The 18922-nt window shown below is 42.4% G+C and overlaps 1 protein-coding gene across 1 annotated transcript in view; it reads right to left on the bottom strand.

Moving 5' to 3' along the window:
* The window catches only part of rab26 (RAB26, member RAS oncogene family), a 113637-nt gene that overhangs the window by 67179 nt on the left and 27536 nt on the right, over positions 1-18922 (bottom strand). Inside the window, exon 3 of the mRNA XM_078279163.1 lies at positions 1671-1712. Within this exon, the coding sequence (XP_078135289.1) occupies positions 1671-1712 (42 nt within the window). The remainder of the gene's footprint in view (positions 1-1670; positions 1713-18922) is intronic.

Raw genomic sequence — 18922 nt, 5'->3', positions numbered from 1 at the left:
AAATCCATCCATGTCACCTCAAGGGCTCCTTACTACCCTGACCCCACCCAATTTAGGCACGCTGTCATCATCTGATTAAATCTGAAAAGATTTATTCAAATGCTTTCGACCAGCACTCCTCCACCCTTACGTAGGTCACGCACCCACCTTGATGTAATGTAATTATTTTTTGGTTACAGCGCACATCAAAGAAATTCGAAATGCATAATTATTCTAAGGTTGGTCAAAATAGGAGCAGCGTGTCGAAGACATCAAAACATTATCACACTGTATCGTTTTAATTTAACCATTGTGTTTTGCAGGTTTTAAAGGTCCCATGACATGGTGCTCTTTGGATGCTTTTATATAGACCTTACTGGTCCCCTAATACTGTATCTGAAGTCTCTTTTATATAGACCTTAGTGGTCCCCTAATACTGTATCTGAAGTCTCTTTTATATAGACCTTAGTGGTCCCCTAATTCTGTATCTGAAGTCTCTTTTATATAGACCTTAGTGGTCCCCTAATACTGTATCTGAAGTCTCTTTTATATAGGCCTTAGTGGTCCCCTAATACTGTATCTGAAGTCTCTTTTATATAGGCCTTACTGGTCCCCTAATACTGTATCTGAAGTCTCTTTTATATAGACCTTACTGGTCCCCTAATACTGTATCTGAAGTCTCTTTTATATAGACCTTAGTGGTCCCCTAATTCTGTATCTGAAGTCTCTTTTATATAGACCTTTGTGGTCCCCTAATTACAGCCACTAGAGCGAGTCCCACAATGAGCTTTACTTAGGATGTGCCATTTCTGTGTCTGTAGCTATTGAGTTGGAGAGTGGGGGTGTGGCCTTGACCAACTGCCACTTTGCTCATTTGAAAGCCATGAGGCCTCTCTCTCATGGATGGGCCAAATTCTCTAGGCGGGCCAAGCAGAGAAAGGGGAGGTAACCTTGCTCCTTATGACCTCATAAGGAGCAAGATTCCAGATCGGCCCGTCTGAGCTTTCATTTTCTCAAAGGCAGAGCAGGATACCCAGGGCTCGGTTTACACCTATCGCCATTTCTAGCCACTGGGGGACCATAGGCAGGCTGGGGGAACGCATATTAATGTTAAAAAACCTCAGAAAGTGACATTTTCATGCCAAGAAGTTAAAAAGTGCACACATGCCTGCAACTTTCATTAAGCTCATTCATGGGAAATCACCTGAAATATCTCGTTTGACAGATAGATTGAAGGATGAACACAGATCCATTAAAGATGAGAGTTGGAGGGAGAGAGAGCGTGAGTGTTGTGTAATTGAGGCGAAAAACTCATCAGACAGTATCTAATGCTGTTTTTGAACGAGGCTTCATCGGCATCTCTGTCTGCCTCTCGCTGATAACTTTCAGGCTCGATCACCTGATAGAAAGTCTGTTATTCCCTCTAGTGTCTTCAGTCAGGCAGAGCAGCAGGCTAATTAACTGATAGAGATTAACTAAGGCCTCATTAAGTCATCGTTTGGGCGTCTTCGCCCTCCCACGGCAGGCAATGAAGATGTATGGGTTGTGTGTACGCCGTGAAAAACAGTTGCTTGTGATTTGTTATTAAATAGAACACATACTGTATATCCTCACTTAGACAAAATGAAAGTAGACTCTTAAGAATTTAAATAGAGACTACAAGATTATTAGAGATGCATTGTTGTTCTTACCTGCAGTTTCACCTTCATAGCATCAATGCTCATTACTTTATTCTGAAAGACAAAAAAAAACCAAAAACATAATTACAAATCTGCAGACATTGAAAGCAAGGAACAAAGAAGTACGAAAGTGATACACACTTGACACAAGTGATTAAAAACAGCTATTGAAAACATTACAGAGGCCAGAGTAAATGAGGATTTCAAGGGCTGCCAATACTCTTTTCTAAAAGGAAACAGAGTTTGGAAAGCAATTCCAGTGACGTATAGCTGTATGACGGCTGGCTAATTGTGACCACAGTTGTCGTACTAAGGGCTCAACCTCTACTGCGAGGCTCTCTTTTATACTGTGATGTTGTCAGCACACTGTACTAACTGTGGTTCTATGCAAATGTCAACATATTCTCCCACCCAGCGCGTCAAAAAGCGAGGCATTGGTCAGGTGCCTTGGCATTTCTTACCGACGCCCTTTGGCGTCATTTTTAGACCACTTGGTCAGGACTCTTTGTGTCACTTTTTGACGCTCTGGGTCGCGACGTACGTTTAACCGACATGCGGCACAGGAACGGGACAATTAGGGTTAGTAAAATGTGGTGGGTGGGGTTACAAAATGTACGTTTCAGTGACGCGGGACGAGAAAGGGACACGAACCCCGGTCCTCTGGGTGAAAGTCTTGTGCTGTTTGACCCATCCATCCCCGAGCCGCGATCATTCCAAGCAGTGGCTCCTAGGCTGTGGAATGTCTTGCCTCCCTTTCTACGTTGTATAGATCTTTTAAAAAGCAATTGAAGACTCTGCTATTCAAGCAGGCTTTTTAGTTAGTCGAGGGGTTTTTATGGTTGTTTGCTTTTTTTGTATTTACATTTTCTTGTATTTTAATTTGTTGTATTGTATTACATTTTATTGTGAAGCACTTTTTTTTTTAATCAATTTTTATCCGTGAAAGGTGCTATACAAATAAACTTTACTTACTTACTGACCAAGCGTCTGTATTTTACGAGTTGGGAATGAGAACGGGTTGCAAATGTGCACACCCTTTGTTATGATGCAGAGAGTGAAATGAAGATTTCAAGGAGTTGCATCATTTACCAACACCACAACTAGCATAGAACACACACACACACACACACACAAATATAATTGGTTGTAGGGATCTGATCAAAATGTCAGCAGCTCCTGCATCTTTTTCAACTATTCTACTAGATGGAAGGCAGATCTCACTTGGCCATCTATCATTACACGGGATGTGTTACAATTGGCAAACAAGAAAGATGAGCACACAGCCTTGGTCAGGACCCAGTGAGAATATTAACAACCCTGTGTAATGTGGTTCACAGAGATACAAGTTTCCAGCTGGTGCAAGCGCAAAGCTAGTTTCCCTTTGCATTTTAAACATGTCTTGTTATCCTGTTATCCTGAAATGTTTGAAATCCAACACACATTAATGTCCATCAAACCCTTGATGGGATGTTATTGCTGTGTCTGCGCCTTGACGATGATAATCCCTGGACGCGCGATACGTTTGCTCCATCCTGACAGTCTTTTGGGATAAAAGGAGAACAGGATGGGGACATTTTAGCATGCAGATGCTAAGGGTGCGTAGACTGTCCCTCGGATGATGAGACCACAGAATTTGCAATTCAATCACATGCTTTGAGGACTTTGTGGGGCGGACGACGCGATTCTGCTCCATAACCCATTCCATTCTGTTGGTCCATACACTGTGCACTCAAACACCAACAATACACTGATAGCGCTTACGTTCACTTCCTGGTGCCGCATCACTTTGTTTCCCCAAGGAACACGAGCCCTATGAGAATGGCTAGTTTTATTCCCTGTTTGGGACGGGGGAAAGTGTTGATTTGAAGCCATTGTCGCAATACAAAATGATTGGCTGTATTGCAATGTAATTATTATTTAAATCATAGGCAAATAATAAAGTTAGTATTATTATTAGTACTGACATGTGTGATGAACTATATTTCAAATATGTGTGTGATAGATAGAATATCTGCTAAATATCTATACATAGCAAAACACCCTGTCACGTTTCTACCAATTAACTTAATTGAAGGGCTTTATTTAAAGCGAAGGGATTTTGGCCCTCAGGGAAGGGTCTGGAGAGTGTCAACTTGCTGAAAGGTTATATACGGAGAATTATTGAGAGAGAGAGAGAGAGAGAGAGAGAGAGAGAGAGAATCTTTGCTTGTGCTATATAAATTGAGAAAGCTGTGGGTTCATTTTTGTTTGTTTTTTCGGAAGTCTTTTTTTGTTGGCAGTGTGCCGGATCACGTATTTTATAGCACTGTAAATAAATCTGCACTTTTCACCACAATCCACGTTTGTTGTGCCCTCACCCCGTCACCACCCAACCTCAGTGTGTCCTTGTCGCCACCATCCTGTGTGGACGTGGGCTGCAAGGCCCATTTTTCACAGTAACACAGACTAATTGCCTTAACTGTACGCAGACCGGTAATTCTTACTGCCGTGCATAGCCCCCCCCCCCGTCTCCCCCAAAGGCCCATCCTGAGCCGGGGAAAACCCTGAACATACACACACACACGTAACGCACAAAATGATATTCCATTAAACTGAAATGAATATCTCCCGGCTAGGCTGTAGTGGACTGGAGTGTAAAACTGAGTTACAAATCACAGACTGGAGCTGCCCCGCAGGCAAGTGGCTTAGCACAGTGTGCATTTGGAAATAAGCTAAGAGCGAATGAAGCCTAATTTCTTCGGTCACTCGGCTTGATGCTGCATCACCTGCAACAAAAGTTCCTTTTGGTTTACATCCAGTCCTCTGCTTTGCAGTTAAACTGTAGATCCAGAGGCTGTGTTGGTGGGCTTTAAAGCCTTGAGCCATTGGCCCACACTCCAACAACATACTTTCCCTCATTCTTAATGCATTTCATCCATATTGCATGGGGTATTGTGAGTTATAGTTACTTTACCTTACAAATAGGAAACACGTAACATTTCCAAAGCCTCAGTTGCGATATATTTACTGCAGAATATACCTGGAAGGAGAAACTACTCAAAGGCAGCCTCTGGAAATAAACAGTGAGGTTTTGCAGTGCAGAACAGTTTATGCCCACAGAAGCTCGGGAAGAATCTTTTTCCATAAGCCTTATGCCGCTTTTAGACAGACAACAGGCCTGCGTGACAAAGCACAGCCTCTTCATGCATTTAATGAGGCTGAGGAATTATGACGTGACAAAACATTGGACTTTAACAGGGAGCCCTCTGCTTCGTTCCTGTTTCCAGCTGACAGTCACGGTAGGTTTCTTTTAGGGCTGTCAGCATTAACGCGTTAATCACGATGCGATTACGGGCCGAGCATAACGCGTTCATTTTTTTTTTTTTTTTTTTTTTATCGCATGTGCCTAACAGGCTACTATTTTGACCCTTTGCCGCACCTTTACTTATCATCAAGCTGCCATACTTCCTCGTAACACATCCTGCTGCTGCAGGCTGCAGGCATGATGGAGGAAGACAGCAGCAACACGATTCTAAACGGCGCTTTTTATTTTCCAAAACTCCCGGACGGCTCAGAAGTCGAAAGCCACATGCACGTTGTGTAAAGCCGAATTAAAATCACCGAAGCACGTCAAGCTTGAGCTACCACCTACGGAGCTAAGCACAGTAGTACAGTTAACAGGACTGGAGAGCTACTGCTGTAGTTGCCGACCTGCGGATGAAACCAAATCCCAAAAAAATGACTACAGCTCTTGCGAAATGGGTGGCAACTAACTGCAGACCTGTCAGCATCGTAGAGGACTCGGGTCTTAAAGACTACGGTTGGCATGTTCTGACCTGTCTCATTGCCGTCGAGGGGGACAGTAGTTTTCACGCATACACAGCCTGTACCACACGGAGAAAGGAGCCCAACTGGAACTGCTGCAAAGTGCAAACGCTGTCTCATTAACCGGTGATCACTGGACATCAGAGTAATCAACATTATTTAGGAGTTACTAAACACTATATTGACTCTAGATTCAAATGTGGGACTAGATTCACACATATTTCTTTTATTTACAGTAAATAAATAAATAAATAAATAACTAATAAACAAATACAAATCTTAAAGTCAACTTCATAAAGTCACTTTCGTTGCATTCATTTGATTCCCAATCAAGATACACTGGTAAGAATTGCTTTCCATTGTTAATATGTACTTAAAAACAGTTCTGAAATGCAAAATAATGGAATTTTAATCATGTGATAAAACATGTGATTAATCGCGATTAACTATAGAACTTCAGCGATTAATTGCGATTAAGAAAAATGAATCATTTGACAGCCCTAGTTTCTTTTAATCATGACCTCGCTTATCCACGAACCGTAACCAAGTGTTTATTATTGTAATAATGACAAAAAGCTTCCCAAACTTTAACCAAGTAGTCATTTCAATGCAAACAATGATCTTTCCCTAAACCCAAATGGCCGTCCACACCAAGAATGTTAGCTATAACGATAACTATAAATCTGTAGTTTTAAAAATCGTTCTAACTCAAGTGGATGGTGGGGTCTACACCACGACGACAACGAACGATAGAAACACTGACAGCCCTCGGTGGGGCTTCGATCCTTTAGCTCGTCAGTACTTTGAAAGTATTTCTCATGTCACAGTAACCACTGAGAGTGAATCTTGTGTTTTAGATGCGATTATCAGTGGTTTTCTTCCGGTGCTCTGCACAGATCTGACACCCGCCCGTCCGCTCTGATCCCCGGCTCTCTGCAGCGCTGTGCGCCTGCCATTTCCTGGAGAAGGCAGCTGTGTCGTTGCTCCGGGGGCCGCCGGTCAGACCTTTTTGGTTCATAAAATGTACCCGAAATCACAAATATGTAGAATATTACTACAGACATTCCTGTAATTGTACATTGCAACGTCTGCTGTGATGGATGTATTATCAGCAGGAGCGTGCAGTGCAGTGCTTGACGTCGCTGTTTGCGGAACGTTATTGTTTAGCAGTGTGGATGCTCACATCGTGATAGTTATAGTATAGATATGGTATGGTTATCGTTCTTGGTGTGGATGGCCTTTAAAGGACAATTCCGGTGCAAAATGAACCTAGGCGTTCACATGACCAGTCGAGCCACTCCGCTCAAGCACGGCATTCGTCCGGTCATGACTGTTTTCCCAAGATGGCGCCTGCCTGTATAGTGAACGGTACAGTCTTTATAATCTATCTTTTTAATAAACTGTCTGTACGCTTACAAAGTTCTCAATGCTTCGGTTCATTATGCTACCGTTGAAGTGTGGTGCTATTTTCAGCCTTCTTAGTGGTGTAGAAATAGCGATTTACCCTCCTGCTGATAGGGCAGATTAAAAAAAACACCTCCATGTGTCCTTTCTAGAGGGCATAGACAAACCAACGATAAGACAAGCACACACATTGGGGTAAATCAGTATGTAATGGGAAAAGAAAGTGAAAGGGAAAGAGTTGTAAAATCCTCACTCATAACATTTTCTGCGATGTTTTTGGCATCTGATAAACCTTTAAACTCATGCCCTGCTACTAAAACTGAACTTGATACATCATTTTACACTATATCACCGGTACCGTTTTTTAATACAGGGCTGTTTTCAGGGTCTGAAAGCCCACTTAAGGCTTGATTATACCCCGTAACAGAGGCTTACACGGACAGCTGCGGACCACACATGCCCATAGTAGGTCTGTTTATACTATCTGCTTGGAGGATGTGTACTACACATGCGCAGTAGATTGCTACGCTACCACTGGTAGTTGAGTGGCTGCGCCGACATGTCCGTGTGGTCACTAAAAATTGGCAGTGCGCGGACGTCCGCCCAGAACCTACGCGTATACCCTCTGATGGCGACATTTATGCCACGCACACTCCGGCAGACCCTTGCCCTGCTGGCTCTGGGAGGAGGGACCCTCGCAAACACAGTATCATTTCGGCTTCAGGGTTTCAAAGCCAGATTGCTTGAATTCCCTTCCACCATCCAACTACAAGGCCACGGCCATGGGTCAGACCAAAATGCAGGCCACCAATGTACCCTTCACCAACAGGGTCAGGAGGTTAAGGCCATATGGTCTTAGCCTTGCTGACCTCACAGTGCGCCACCGACTGGCCCACACAACACCCCATGCCTGACTCCCGGAGAGGGGAGGCGTGTCCGAAAAAAGTGTCTGAACCGAGCACAGTCCAAGAAAAAGTTCCAGAAACACCTTAGGGGTAAACAAATCAAAGAGGTATAATGTACTGTACATCAGAATACAAGAGTGTGGCTATCTTCTACCAACATTGTAGTAAAGTGGGACTTACCTACGGGGATCTAATTCAGTATTTTTAATTTTATTTCTAAAACTAGACATAATAACCATGATACTAAATTGCACCAAGCAAACAGCAATATGTTTGGCACTGATGGAGAAGGAGGAAGCTGAAGTTGAGTAAAAATGACACACTGGGGGAGATTTACAGGCACAGCCAGTGCAATCCATTTGATGCTGCACTTTGGCTCCACCACCACCACTCTAATTCAGCTGCCTAGGAGCAGATGTTTCAAGGCTTTCAACCATTATAAGTAACCAGTAAGGGTTATGTAGAGTCACTGTGAGTTTGTTGCCAGTAAGCCGTTTATTTTGGTTCTTTTTTTATGTAAGAGCCACAACCGAAATGTCTGTGTTAATGTCTGATGGAAGCAGCTGGAGTGTTACAGTGACACACAGTGTTACTAATGTTTTACTTTACACCGGAGTAAAGATGTTAGCAGCACATTGTGTAGGCTGGGTGTTATATAACTGTGAGTCCACAACACCATCCGGCAGAATGTTTCAGCTTTGATGTGAAATCTGTCAGCTTTCTGTGATAAGCAGAAGTAGATATGTGAAGCAGGTTTTATGAAGAAATTAAAACAATTACAGGAAATAATGGTTTTGTACATGTAGTGATATTCTTGTAGTCATCCTAAGTAAGAAATAGGCAGATTGCAATCTCTGTTTTAGATAAATCCCCTTTGTGTTTGCTTCAAATCCTTTTTTTTTTTTAACATCCCACATAATAGGCAACCTGTATGAAGTTTGACTTGACCCTGTCAATAGGACTAGCCACTACCACCTTTTACACCATCTTTGTCCAGCTCCATTATTCTTATTATGTTGGGAGTGAACGTCTAAAGGGCTTTTCACACAGGAAGCGATTGCCTCGTAATTCATTTTCAATGAGAGGCGAGCGGGCAGGTAGGGAGGCGCGGGCAGTTTGACAGGAGACGCGACAAGCGGGCGCAATCGCCGCGTGAAATTGTCGCGTTCGTGCTCGTCACACGCACACGCCTGCCCCTGCAAGAGATGAAATGCGTTGCACTTTTCCCTACGCGAACGAAAGCGCCGTGCAAATCAAAGAACGAGAGACTGATTCTTGCTTGCATTTGTGAGTTCCCTAAAATATAAAACTGTTTTCTAAACAGTTATCAGGACATAGACAGCGGGGCTTCTGCTTGTCAGAGCATCAGCACGAGACTGCATTTACCGGGTAATGTCAGTAATTATGACTCAGCTAATTTAGCTATCAACGCTAACAGTCCGTGGTTAGGAAAGACTAGGATTACCACCATTTGTTATAAATCGACCTGTGATATCTGATACCACAGTCAGCTGATCTCATTCAGTGAGACGCCGCGGATCCACGCGACTAGTGTCGCTCCTCGTGTGAAAAGCCCTTTAGTCAAATTGTTTTCAAATGTGATTATGATCAGGAGCCATGGATTACAAATATGATGTTCGTCAATTTAAAAGATAATCTTTCAACCGAAGAAAGTCTCAGTTAGCCGTAGGTTTGTCACATGACCACTTAAGTTTTGTGGGAAACCGCTCAGTGAACTTCATCTCGTCTCATGCAATTTACGTCACCTAGCTTGATGCTCAACTTGCTCGCTAGCTAGCTAGCTAGCTAGCTAGCTTAGCTCTGTTCCACAACACATGTTGTGTTATCTTACGCAAAGTGTTTTCAGCAGATAAGCAAAAGAACAAGCAAGATCCTCTGCTCATTTGAGTAACGTTACATCCCCGGTACGATACACACAGACATCGTAGCTTCAGCGAGACGTCACCCATGCGACTTTGAAGTGTGTAGTCTTTCTAATTACGTCTTTTCACAGTCTTATACTTCAACAGTTTAACAATGAACTGAAACATTCTTGCATACTTGCGAATTTATCTATTAAACTGATGAACATCATTTGTGTAATTCATGGCTCAATTCAAACAGGATAAAAAAATTAGTTGTCTTTTCCCCATCGACTCCCGTTCATATTTTTTTTCCGAAAGATAGGTCCCATGGACCTGAAGTAGAAGGGCGTGACTTCGGCTCTCTATAATCAGCTTCATTTGACACTAAATCGAATGGCTCACGTCTGCTGCGTTGCTGACCTGGAAAGAAAAAAAAACAGAAGCTGGACATTTGTTCCCCCCCCGCTGTATGACATACATGGACACGTACTGTATGTGACTCACACACCTGTGCTCGTGTAGACCTGATTCAGCTGATCACAATGCAGCTGATTGGGTTGGGAGAGAGAGAGAAACGTGAAGCATAGCAGTCTTCAGGAATGAACTTCCGCTGGGCTTCCTTTCTGTTCGCGGCTTATGATTGTCACAGAACAGTGATGTCACACTCTCTCCAAGGAATAGCCTTAGCCCCGGAAGTAAGTGTAAGAGGTATAAATGACTCTTAACTAACTCTAGTATTTTTTTAGTCATAGATTAACTTTCAGCGCAAATACTGGGACGGATTCTGAGAAGTTGTATAAATAAGGGCCCAGTTCACACCTCCTTTGTTCAATGCTTCTGAAAATGGTTCACAAGTCTTGCCGAAAACCTCAGGAATGTTTGATTCTTGACCACAACATTGTCTATGCAAATACGGCAGCTGCAAATCCAATTACTACCCCCGGTTAAAGCATAAGCATGATTTTTGGGAGGGAGTACAGTGTGGAGAAGACTTTGCAGGTGTTGCAGGTGTTGGTTCTCGACGTTTAAAAAACAGCTCACACACTTTAACTTAAGTTCCTAATGATTGCATTCATTTCCTAAAGTCATGAACCAAATACTAATTCTAATCAAGATTCATTCAACTTAAACCCAAATTTAAAATCCAAACATTTACGTTGAAAAAGCACACACACCCTTTTTTCTCTCTCTTGCCCTCTCTTATAAGCACCAATCTGCATGGCCGCTCTGGTAACGATTTTTCAATAACTCCAGGCTTAAATCCCATCTCATCTCTTCTCCTATCCCCACTCTTTTTCTCATTGTCCCCTCGACCTCGTCGCTTACTCTCTCTGGGTTTTTTTTTTTACTCTCCCTCGTTCCACGCTCTCTCCCTTCCATCCTCTTATATTATGATGAGGTCTGCCAGAGCTGCTCAATGACCAAAAGTAATGAAAGCAGAGACCAGTAGAAAGGAAGACTGAGGACAAGTTCAAAAACATAAAAGTGGTTCTAAATGAAAAACGTTTACTGTCTCTCTTTATTCTCTCCATGTACAATAACTTCTCAACAGCCATCTCTTACACCAGAAAGCTACAGTACGCAGTAGGGTTGGGTATCTGAACCAATACCACTACCGATACCGGTACCTGGAATTCGGTTTCCGGTACCCAACGGTGCTTTTTTCGGTACTTTCCCTCTGTAATTACAAAAAAAATATTTCAGTTGTAAAAATAATTCCAAACCTATTTACTTAGAACATTATGTTATTTATTTAGAATATTTTACACTGACAGAAATTAAACTAAAACTAAAATAAAACCCCTCCCTCTCTCCTCCCAAACCCGTCCCTACAACCTATTAAATTGAATAATTATACATTTCTTACTCACCGTAACCTTTATTGTTGTATTTGTATATTATTATATTTTAGCCTGTTTTATTTTCATGACCGACCGTTTTTAATTGCTCTTTAATGTTTCATGTAAAGCACTTTGAATTGCCTTGTTGCTGAAAGGTGCTGTTGCCTTGCAACCTCAGCCTGTCAGTCAGTCCCCAGGGCACAGAAACCACCGTTGTGCCTGCTCGTCTCAGAGCACCAGCGAGCCGAAAGCAGGACCGCTTTCGGCTCGCCATTAATATCATATCACAGTGAATGGTGTCTGTGTGAAGTTTTGAAAAACTGTAACCACACTTGAAACCATTGCCGTTGTTGAAGTCACATTGCCGTGACTCACTGTGACTTCAACAAAACTGCAGAGCCGACGTAGTTTTCTCCGTCCGCACCTCTGCGCGCGCGTGTGTCGGACCTCTGCTCGCTGTCAACATGCAGAGAGGACAGATAAGCTTGTGTTTACTCTCAAGTACCGAAATTTGGCACCGTGTGATTTTACGTGAACCAATACTCGGTAGTACCGTCGTGATTCGGTCGGTACCGGTAAAAGTACTGGGTTCGGTACCCAACCTTAAGTCCCAGTGTCATTTTTGGAAGAACATAGTTTAAGCTCTGTGGTCAGACAACAAAACAGATTCAGTGTGAGCTCAAGGACTGCGGTCCTGCCTACAGCCACCTTGAACCACATCCAGCTTAGATTACACCGATGTGGGTCAAAGCAAGCCAGCTCATTCGAATAAAAAGAGCTGTGTTATCAGGATTCATTGAGGATTGAAGCTTGTTGTGTTGTTGCGTCAATGTATGAATGCCTTTCGGAGGCATGTAGCTAAGTAAATAAACTAAAGTACTTAAAGCTGTGGTAGGCAATTTACTTTTAGCGCTGTTGGGCAAACATTTCATAATAATCTTTCATTACTAAACGTGCACATCTGTTTGGCTCTGTTTTGAGGCTTTAGGAAATCTAGCCTGTGACGGGAGACTTTGGCCAATCACAGGCCATTTCAGAGAGAGACAGCCTTCCTATTGGCTGTTTTGTGCATGCATATGTGACAAAGACGGAAGAGGAAGAGATACAGGAAGAGATCTCACTCTACTTTCTACTCTGCCATTTTCGTTGTTGCTTTCTACTCACTGTAGCTTTAAGTACATTGTGAGGTAATACTGTACTTGACTTAATTATCCCCATTTCATGCCAACACTCTAGTAATACTTTACTACATTTAACAGCTATACTCACTTGTTTACTATTTTACAGTACTTACAAAATATATGATAATCTTATAAATACAATGCAGCGTTATGGATTAAACCACCCGATAGACACCAAACAGTCCACCTCAACCCGCTACAGCATTAAAATACTGCCTTGTGTTAATGCATCAGTACTAATATCCCAGTAATATAACACCTACAGGGGCAATTCTGCCTGCTAACAACAGAGCATTTCAGACAGAGCGTCTCATACAGGTGCAGCAGCCACGGGCAGAATGAGAATGTAGTGTTTTTTTGAACATTAAAGCATGTTTTCACACAAGTATATACCTAAAAATGAGCATAATAATAGGTCACCTTGTAGGGCCCCACAGGCATACACTCTATCATTCCAACAAGTCCTCCAAACCACAGGAGGACATGTGTTGTTTGTTCCGAACCCGCTCATACGACCCACGGGAGTGTATCATAAAATAGCGCCCCTAGCTGTGGTGGAAAGGTGGCGGGAATACGCCCTCATATCTAAACCAAAGAACGTCGGTTATGGTTTTATATTAAACAACAGCCACACATAGTGGACAATGATGAAAACACAAAAACCCTAGACAGTTACAAAGAAACAAAGACAACACACACATCCACCCGTTAAAAATTAACACACGGATGCATACACACAATGCTGAGCTATTGACAAACGACCATTAATATTCATTAGCAGCCTTAAGAGTCTGACACCTCGAAGCTATCCGTCAATCAACCTGCCAGCCTGGCCCACACTGACTTTGAATCACAAGAAGTGCTCCAACTCAAAAAGGACTCTCATCATACATATCAATATTTTACTATAATCGTATTATTCTATCTACTAGTGCAGTGTCCTGTTTGGAACGGGCTGATTGCTTGGCCTCCTGTATTGCTGCTTAACTATATTTTAGTGTGGTCTTTTTCATCAACAGTATTGCATGTTGGTATCGCCACAGTCAGCGTTTAATGGTGCCAACTCGTCATAGTTATAAAAACTGAAAGGGACATGGAATGGAAGAAGTTAAGCCAACCTTTAAGGACACCAATTTTCTTTGTGAATGAATAATGTATCGTAAATAAATAAATGTTCTTACATACCCTTCACCATACCTAGAGATTGGCATGGTTTTATTTCAGTTAGCCTAATAGCTGGTTTCTATTTGCATTGAGAGATGATTTTATGGAAAGTACCCCATGCCAATCTCTAGGTATGGTGAAGGGTCTGTGATGATGTGGGGGTGGGGGGGCTATTTTAATTCCAAAGGCCAAGGGAACTTCATCAGGATGCATAGTATCCTGGATCCATGAAATAACTGGCCTTTAAAAATAAACATCTGCCTGCCTCGATGGGAATTTAACATAGGGGTGTACTTACTTATGCCCCCTGTATTTTAAGGAAGAACATTTATTTATTGACGATACATTACTCATTCACAAAGAAAATTGGTGTCCTTAAACGTTGGATTTTTCCTCATTTGTTTTTAATTAAGGTATTAAGATCAATTTCCAAAAGATGATTTTTTTTTTATTCCTCTTTTTAGTCAACTTTAGCATGGGTTCATAAACCTATGAGCGCCATTGTATAGTCAGATAACATGCTTTGAGAAACGGTAAACGGCAGAGGCGTTGGCACAGTTGCTGTTCCAGTGTAACATGTATTCATCAATGCAGTCTGTATTGGCCTTCATGTAAAAAGACTGTTACTGTAGTTTGGTGTTCCTTTGTTTGTCTTGGCATTGAAAACCTGGTTGTGATAGTTTCATTGATTCTTTTTAACCACTTGCTGTTTTTATTACCAGAAATCTCAACAACCCACAAAGTAATAAGAGCTGACTCGCTGGTATTGAGCAATCCATTTCAGATGCGGCACTAATGCTGTGGCATTATGTTTTTGTTCCTCCATCTTTTGATACTGTACTGTAGATATTTATAGGAGAAAAAAAAAGTAGCAGTTCAGACAAACTTTACAGACACAAACAAAACTGTCAGCATTTGGTTTTCAGCTGCTGTTAATTTCCTTCCGGGGTTCCACTTCACTATTGGGAGGTCAACAGCGAACCTGCCAATGCACACACGCACACACGTGCACACAGACAGACACACACACACACACACACACACACACACACACACACACACACACACACACACACACATTATCCATGGATGTCTCAACAGCGCTCTGTCTAATCAGCACTGACTTAATGAGAGTTTATTATTTCAGTATGCTGACTCTTCAAGTTTTCAGGTGGAAACAAGACTTTGGCTAAACACAAATTAAAAGAAAACCCTGAGTGGTTCTTCGATAGATGAATACAGAAACAACTGTAGGCACTTATTTGACAATGACAGATGTGCTCAATAGCTGTTACTGCAATCCAAAGTTCAGAAATAAAAGGTAGTAATTTCCTCTCGCTGGCCTTGGGTTCAAATAAAGCACTGTAGCATGAACCCACTTTGCCCCTCTGTCAAAGAAACAAAGACTGCACAGAAGCATTGTTAATGAAGGACCTACTTCACCGACGAGAGAAAAATGAACTTTCACACTTTAATCAGCATAATACACCCCGCTAATTTTGATTGGGAACTTTGTTCTCTTAACTGCTTCATTGTTGCACTATAGTTAATAAAACAACGCGTTCTCATGGACGGGTTCGTATGACATCATATGTCACGTGACGCCGGCTAGAGAGCTCCAGAAGCTGTCGCTCGTATCAGCAGCAGTTGGAAGTTGAGTTTAGCACGGTGTGATGATGGTCCTTTGAGGAGCCGTGGTAGTTGAGTTTAGCCGAGAAAAAAGTGAGCGTCATGCGACGTCGACAGTCAAGTTTAGGCATCAAAAACGCTAGTTAAGATTAGGAAAAAAATTGTGGTTTGGATTAAAACACTCCCAAGGAACACGCGTGTCCTGGGTTTAAGTCTTCTGTATTCCGACCTGGCCCCTACGTGGCCCAGAGCGCCTTATACAGCAGCAGTCAATGTGGTTGCATACAGCAAAAAATATACGTGGAATACATACAATTTACAGTGCATTAATTTTTCGTAGCTATATGTATGAATGGTTCATGAGAACAGCCTGCATAAAAATATAATATGACCTTATCTTCATGTGCCACCAGTTCTTTGCCGATTCAGAACCAACTGATACAACCTTAACTCTGGACTGAGAAGTGCAGAAGTTGCAATGTGAGGTGTAACCAAGTGGAAACTTCCAGGCCCTGAAAAGTGAAGCCAATTCTATCTAATTTCCAGCAGGCGGAGACTCCACTAGCTTCAGAAAGAAGTCTGTTTTTATAGAAGTCTATTAGAAAATGACTGTACTTCCCAATTGATTTATTACCTGAGTAAACATTTTCCTAACAAGATTATGGTCTCAATCGCTAGTCTTCATTCTGTAAATTACGGTCCCATTTAATTTAAAATAGACCATAAAGCAGGGGCTGCCTCAGGGCGTGGCTACACGCCGACCTATCAAACAGATTGTAGTCTTGAGGAAATAGACATTTTTTCTTGATTGGAAAGCCAACACAGCCAGAAGTCAACAAGGAAAGCACATTCAGACGAAAGATAGCACATGAAAGACACTCATGCTTACTATCCACTAAAATATCTCAACAAATACTGCATGTTAGCATTGAGCTCAAGATACGACTGTTTGTTGATGACATCTAGCTCTTGTTCTAATGGAGTATGAAGGCCCTTCATAATTCACCTTGGACCAAACTTGTCTACCAAATGGATATAATGTTAGTGTAGCTTTCGAAAGTGGCTGTGGACTCTTAGTTTTGTTCACGATCATTTTACTGAACTGACTGAATAGTGTATATACAGTTTATAGAAAATGTGAAGGTCTGAAGGTGTGAAGCTCCCAGGATAATTCAAAATGAATGCTAAGGCAGCCAAGTGAGTGGTGCATTTACTGTCGGTTCATGTTTTTGGCTAAGTTAAGAGAGCTGCTGTCCAGATTGACAGTCAACACTTATTCAATAAACTGGTGGATCTCTGAATGCAACGTAACAGGGAGGAGAGTAAAGATGGAAAGCTCCTAAAGCTTAGTTCCATATAAATGCACGGATTATTCGTTGTTTTGTCATTAGTGAAAAACAATATTGACCTTGTAGTTGAAAAAGGAGCCTCATATACGAATGACATTTCCTCCTATGGAGTCCGTTCATTCGCATTCGGAGATCGATAAAAACCAACCGCTAAAGTGAGTTGTTCATAACCTTTCTATTTAGTAAACTCTGTGTACACAAACTGTTCTCAATGCTGGAGTTCATGTGGAGAGCCCCTGGTGATACTTCGAGCAAAGTCGAGCCTTCTTAGTATTTTAAAAACAGTGATTTTGATGCCATCATAGTAGTGCCCCTAGCACTCCCATTCAGAAGGCCATTTGACCGAAAATGAAAATACGGTCAATCTTAAAAGTGGTGCTTCCGTCCTAATTATGCTTTTAAGCGAAAGTTTGAATCGGGTATATTCAGAAAAATACCCTAGGTTGCATTTTGGCGAGAATTACCTAACCTAGGGAAATGCACCTTGAGCCTCTTAGACCACGGCCTAGTGTAATTTGGAAGCCCTAGTCTTCTTAACCCCTCTTCCTCCTCTCCGCTCCACTCACAATGCAGTGGTTTAGCGCAGAATGGCTCACACTCTGCATCTGGCAATAAGACCAGCTAATCCTGGATTTGTCACCCTCTGTGGCTCTCTTTCTTTCCCACTACTTATTCTCCCTAATCTATTTCTCTCCTGTATGTGTTTTTTTTATTTTTTTATTTGTATTCTCATAAATGCCAGCTTTCCTTTCAAAATGTCATCTTCCATGCTCAGCCTCCTTTCTTCCTCCCTCTCCCGCCCACCCTAGATTCTTGTTCCCTCATGCTGTGCTCTGGCCTGACCTCTGTAATATCTGTGCCGCTCCATCTGTCGATCAAGTCTTGAAATCTTTAACCTTGTGTTCCTGTTCACAAGCCGTTCTCACTCCCTCGTCAAATACTGACGCTTGGTCAGTGGCTCTCAGCGTCAGATACCGATGCACAAGGCACCCTTTAGCGTCCGTATGGGACGCACCGTTAGGAGCAGTTCGACCGCAGCGCTGTAGCAGATGACGTAGTATGAAGAGCGACAACGGTAACGAGTAGAGGTGGTGGTGGATGGGTCAAACAACACAGGACTTTTACCCAGGAGACCGGAGTTCGTGTCCCGTTCTTGTCCTGCAATCTTTCCCTAACCCTAACTAAGTGGTCAACAAGGGGTCCACTTAGTTAGCACTTTCTAAAGCCAAATGGCGTGTTATCTTTGCGCATTTTGAGCTATCCACGTGTATGTCTACGCTGTAAACAGCGGATGTAAACATACATCCGCTTGTTATCGCGAGAACGTGCTGTGCTATCGCGGGAACAACGTCACACGCGTGTAAAAAAAATAAATAAATAAAAATGGTTGGGTTTAGGAAAAGAACATTGGGAAAGGCTTTAGTAACACAAAAAACTGACCCCTTTGCGTGAAAAGGTGACGCAAAGGGGTCCCGGCCAAGCGTGTTGAAAAATAACGCCAAAGGGATACCCAGAGCGTCCAATATTGTCGCGGATGGGATTACATTGGAATAAGTTGAAAGCCCCCTGCGTCTGTCTGAGAAACTAAAGGAGACTTTTTGCATCAGAAACGCCAAAAGCCCCTGACCAAGCGTCGGTTTTTGATGCGCTAGAAGCGAGACTGTGTTGCTGCTCACACATCAAACTCCTGAGACAAGAATATCCCCTTACCGTTTTATTTATATTGTCAGTCCATATTACAATCCACGTCCTACCCCTCCTTACACTGACTTCCCTCTGTAGACTAGTCTAGCTGTACCTGATATGAAATATGTCTCTCTGGCTCTTAGAAGTCTGGCTTAAGGTTTGGACAGCCATGGACCCATGGGGGCTCTCTCCTTCTCTTTCCCTCTTTGTCTCACTGTCTCAAATCTCAACGTAGATTTAGAATCGGGGGCAGCCAACCATGGCGAGTCTGACTTGTCCACTTTAAAACTTGGTCTGTGCTGCTCGTCTTCTCTTTCCATCTCAGGAGAGAGCATTAACATTCCCCTAACCTCTGCTTTTACACACGGTGCCAGTGGAAAGCACTTCTTGCTGCAGTGAAAGAATCTGAATGGGGACTTATATCATGATATCCCAT

This window comes from Sander vitreus, chromosome 21 (assembly GCF_031162955.1).
Source record: "Sander vitreus isolate 19-12246 chromosome 21, sanVit1, whole genome shotgun sequence".
NCBI classification, from domain to species: Eukaryota; Metazoa; Chordata; class Actinopteri; order Perciformes; family Percidae; genus Sander; species Sander vitreus.
The sequence above is the reverse complement of the archived record's forward strand: the minus strand, read 5'-3'. Positions and strand labels throughout refer to the sequence as shown.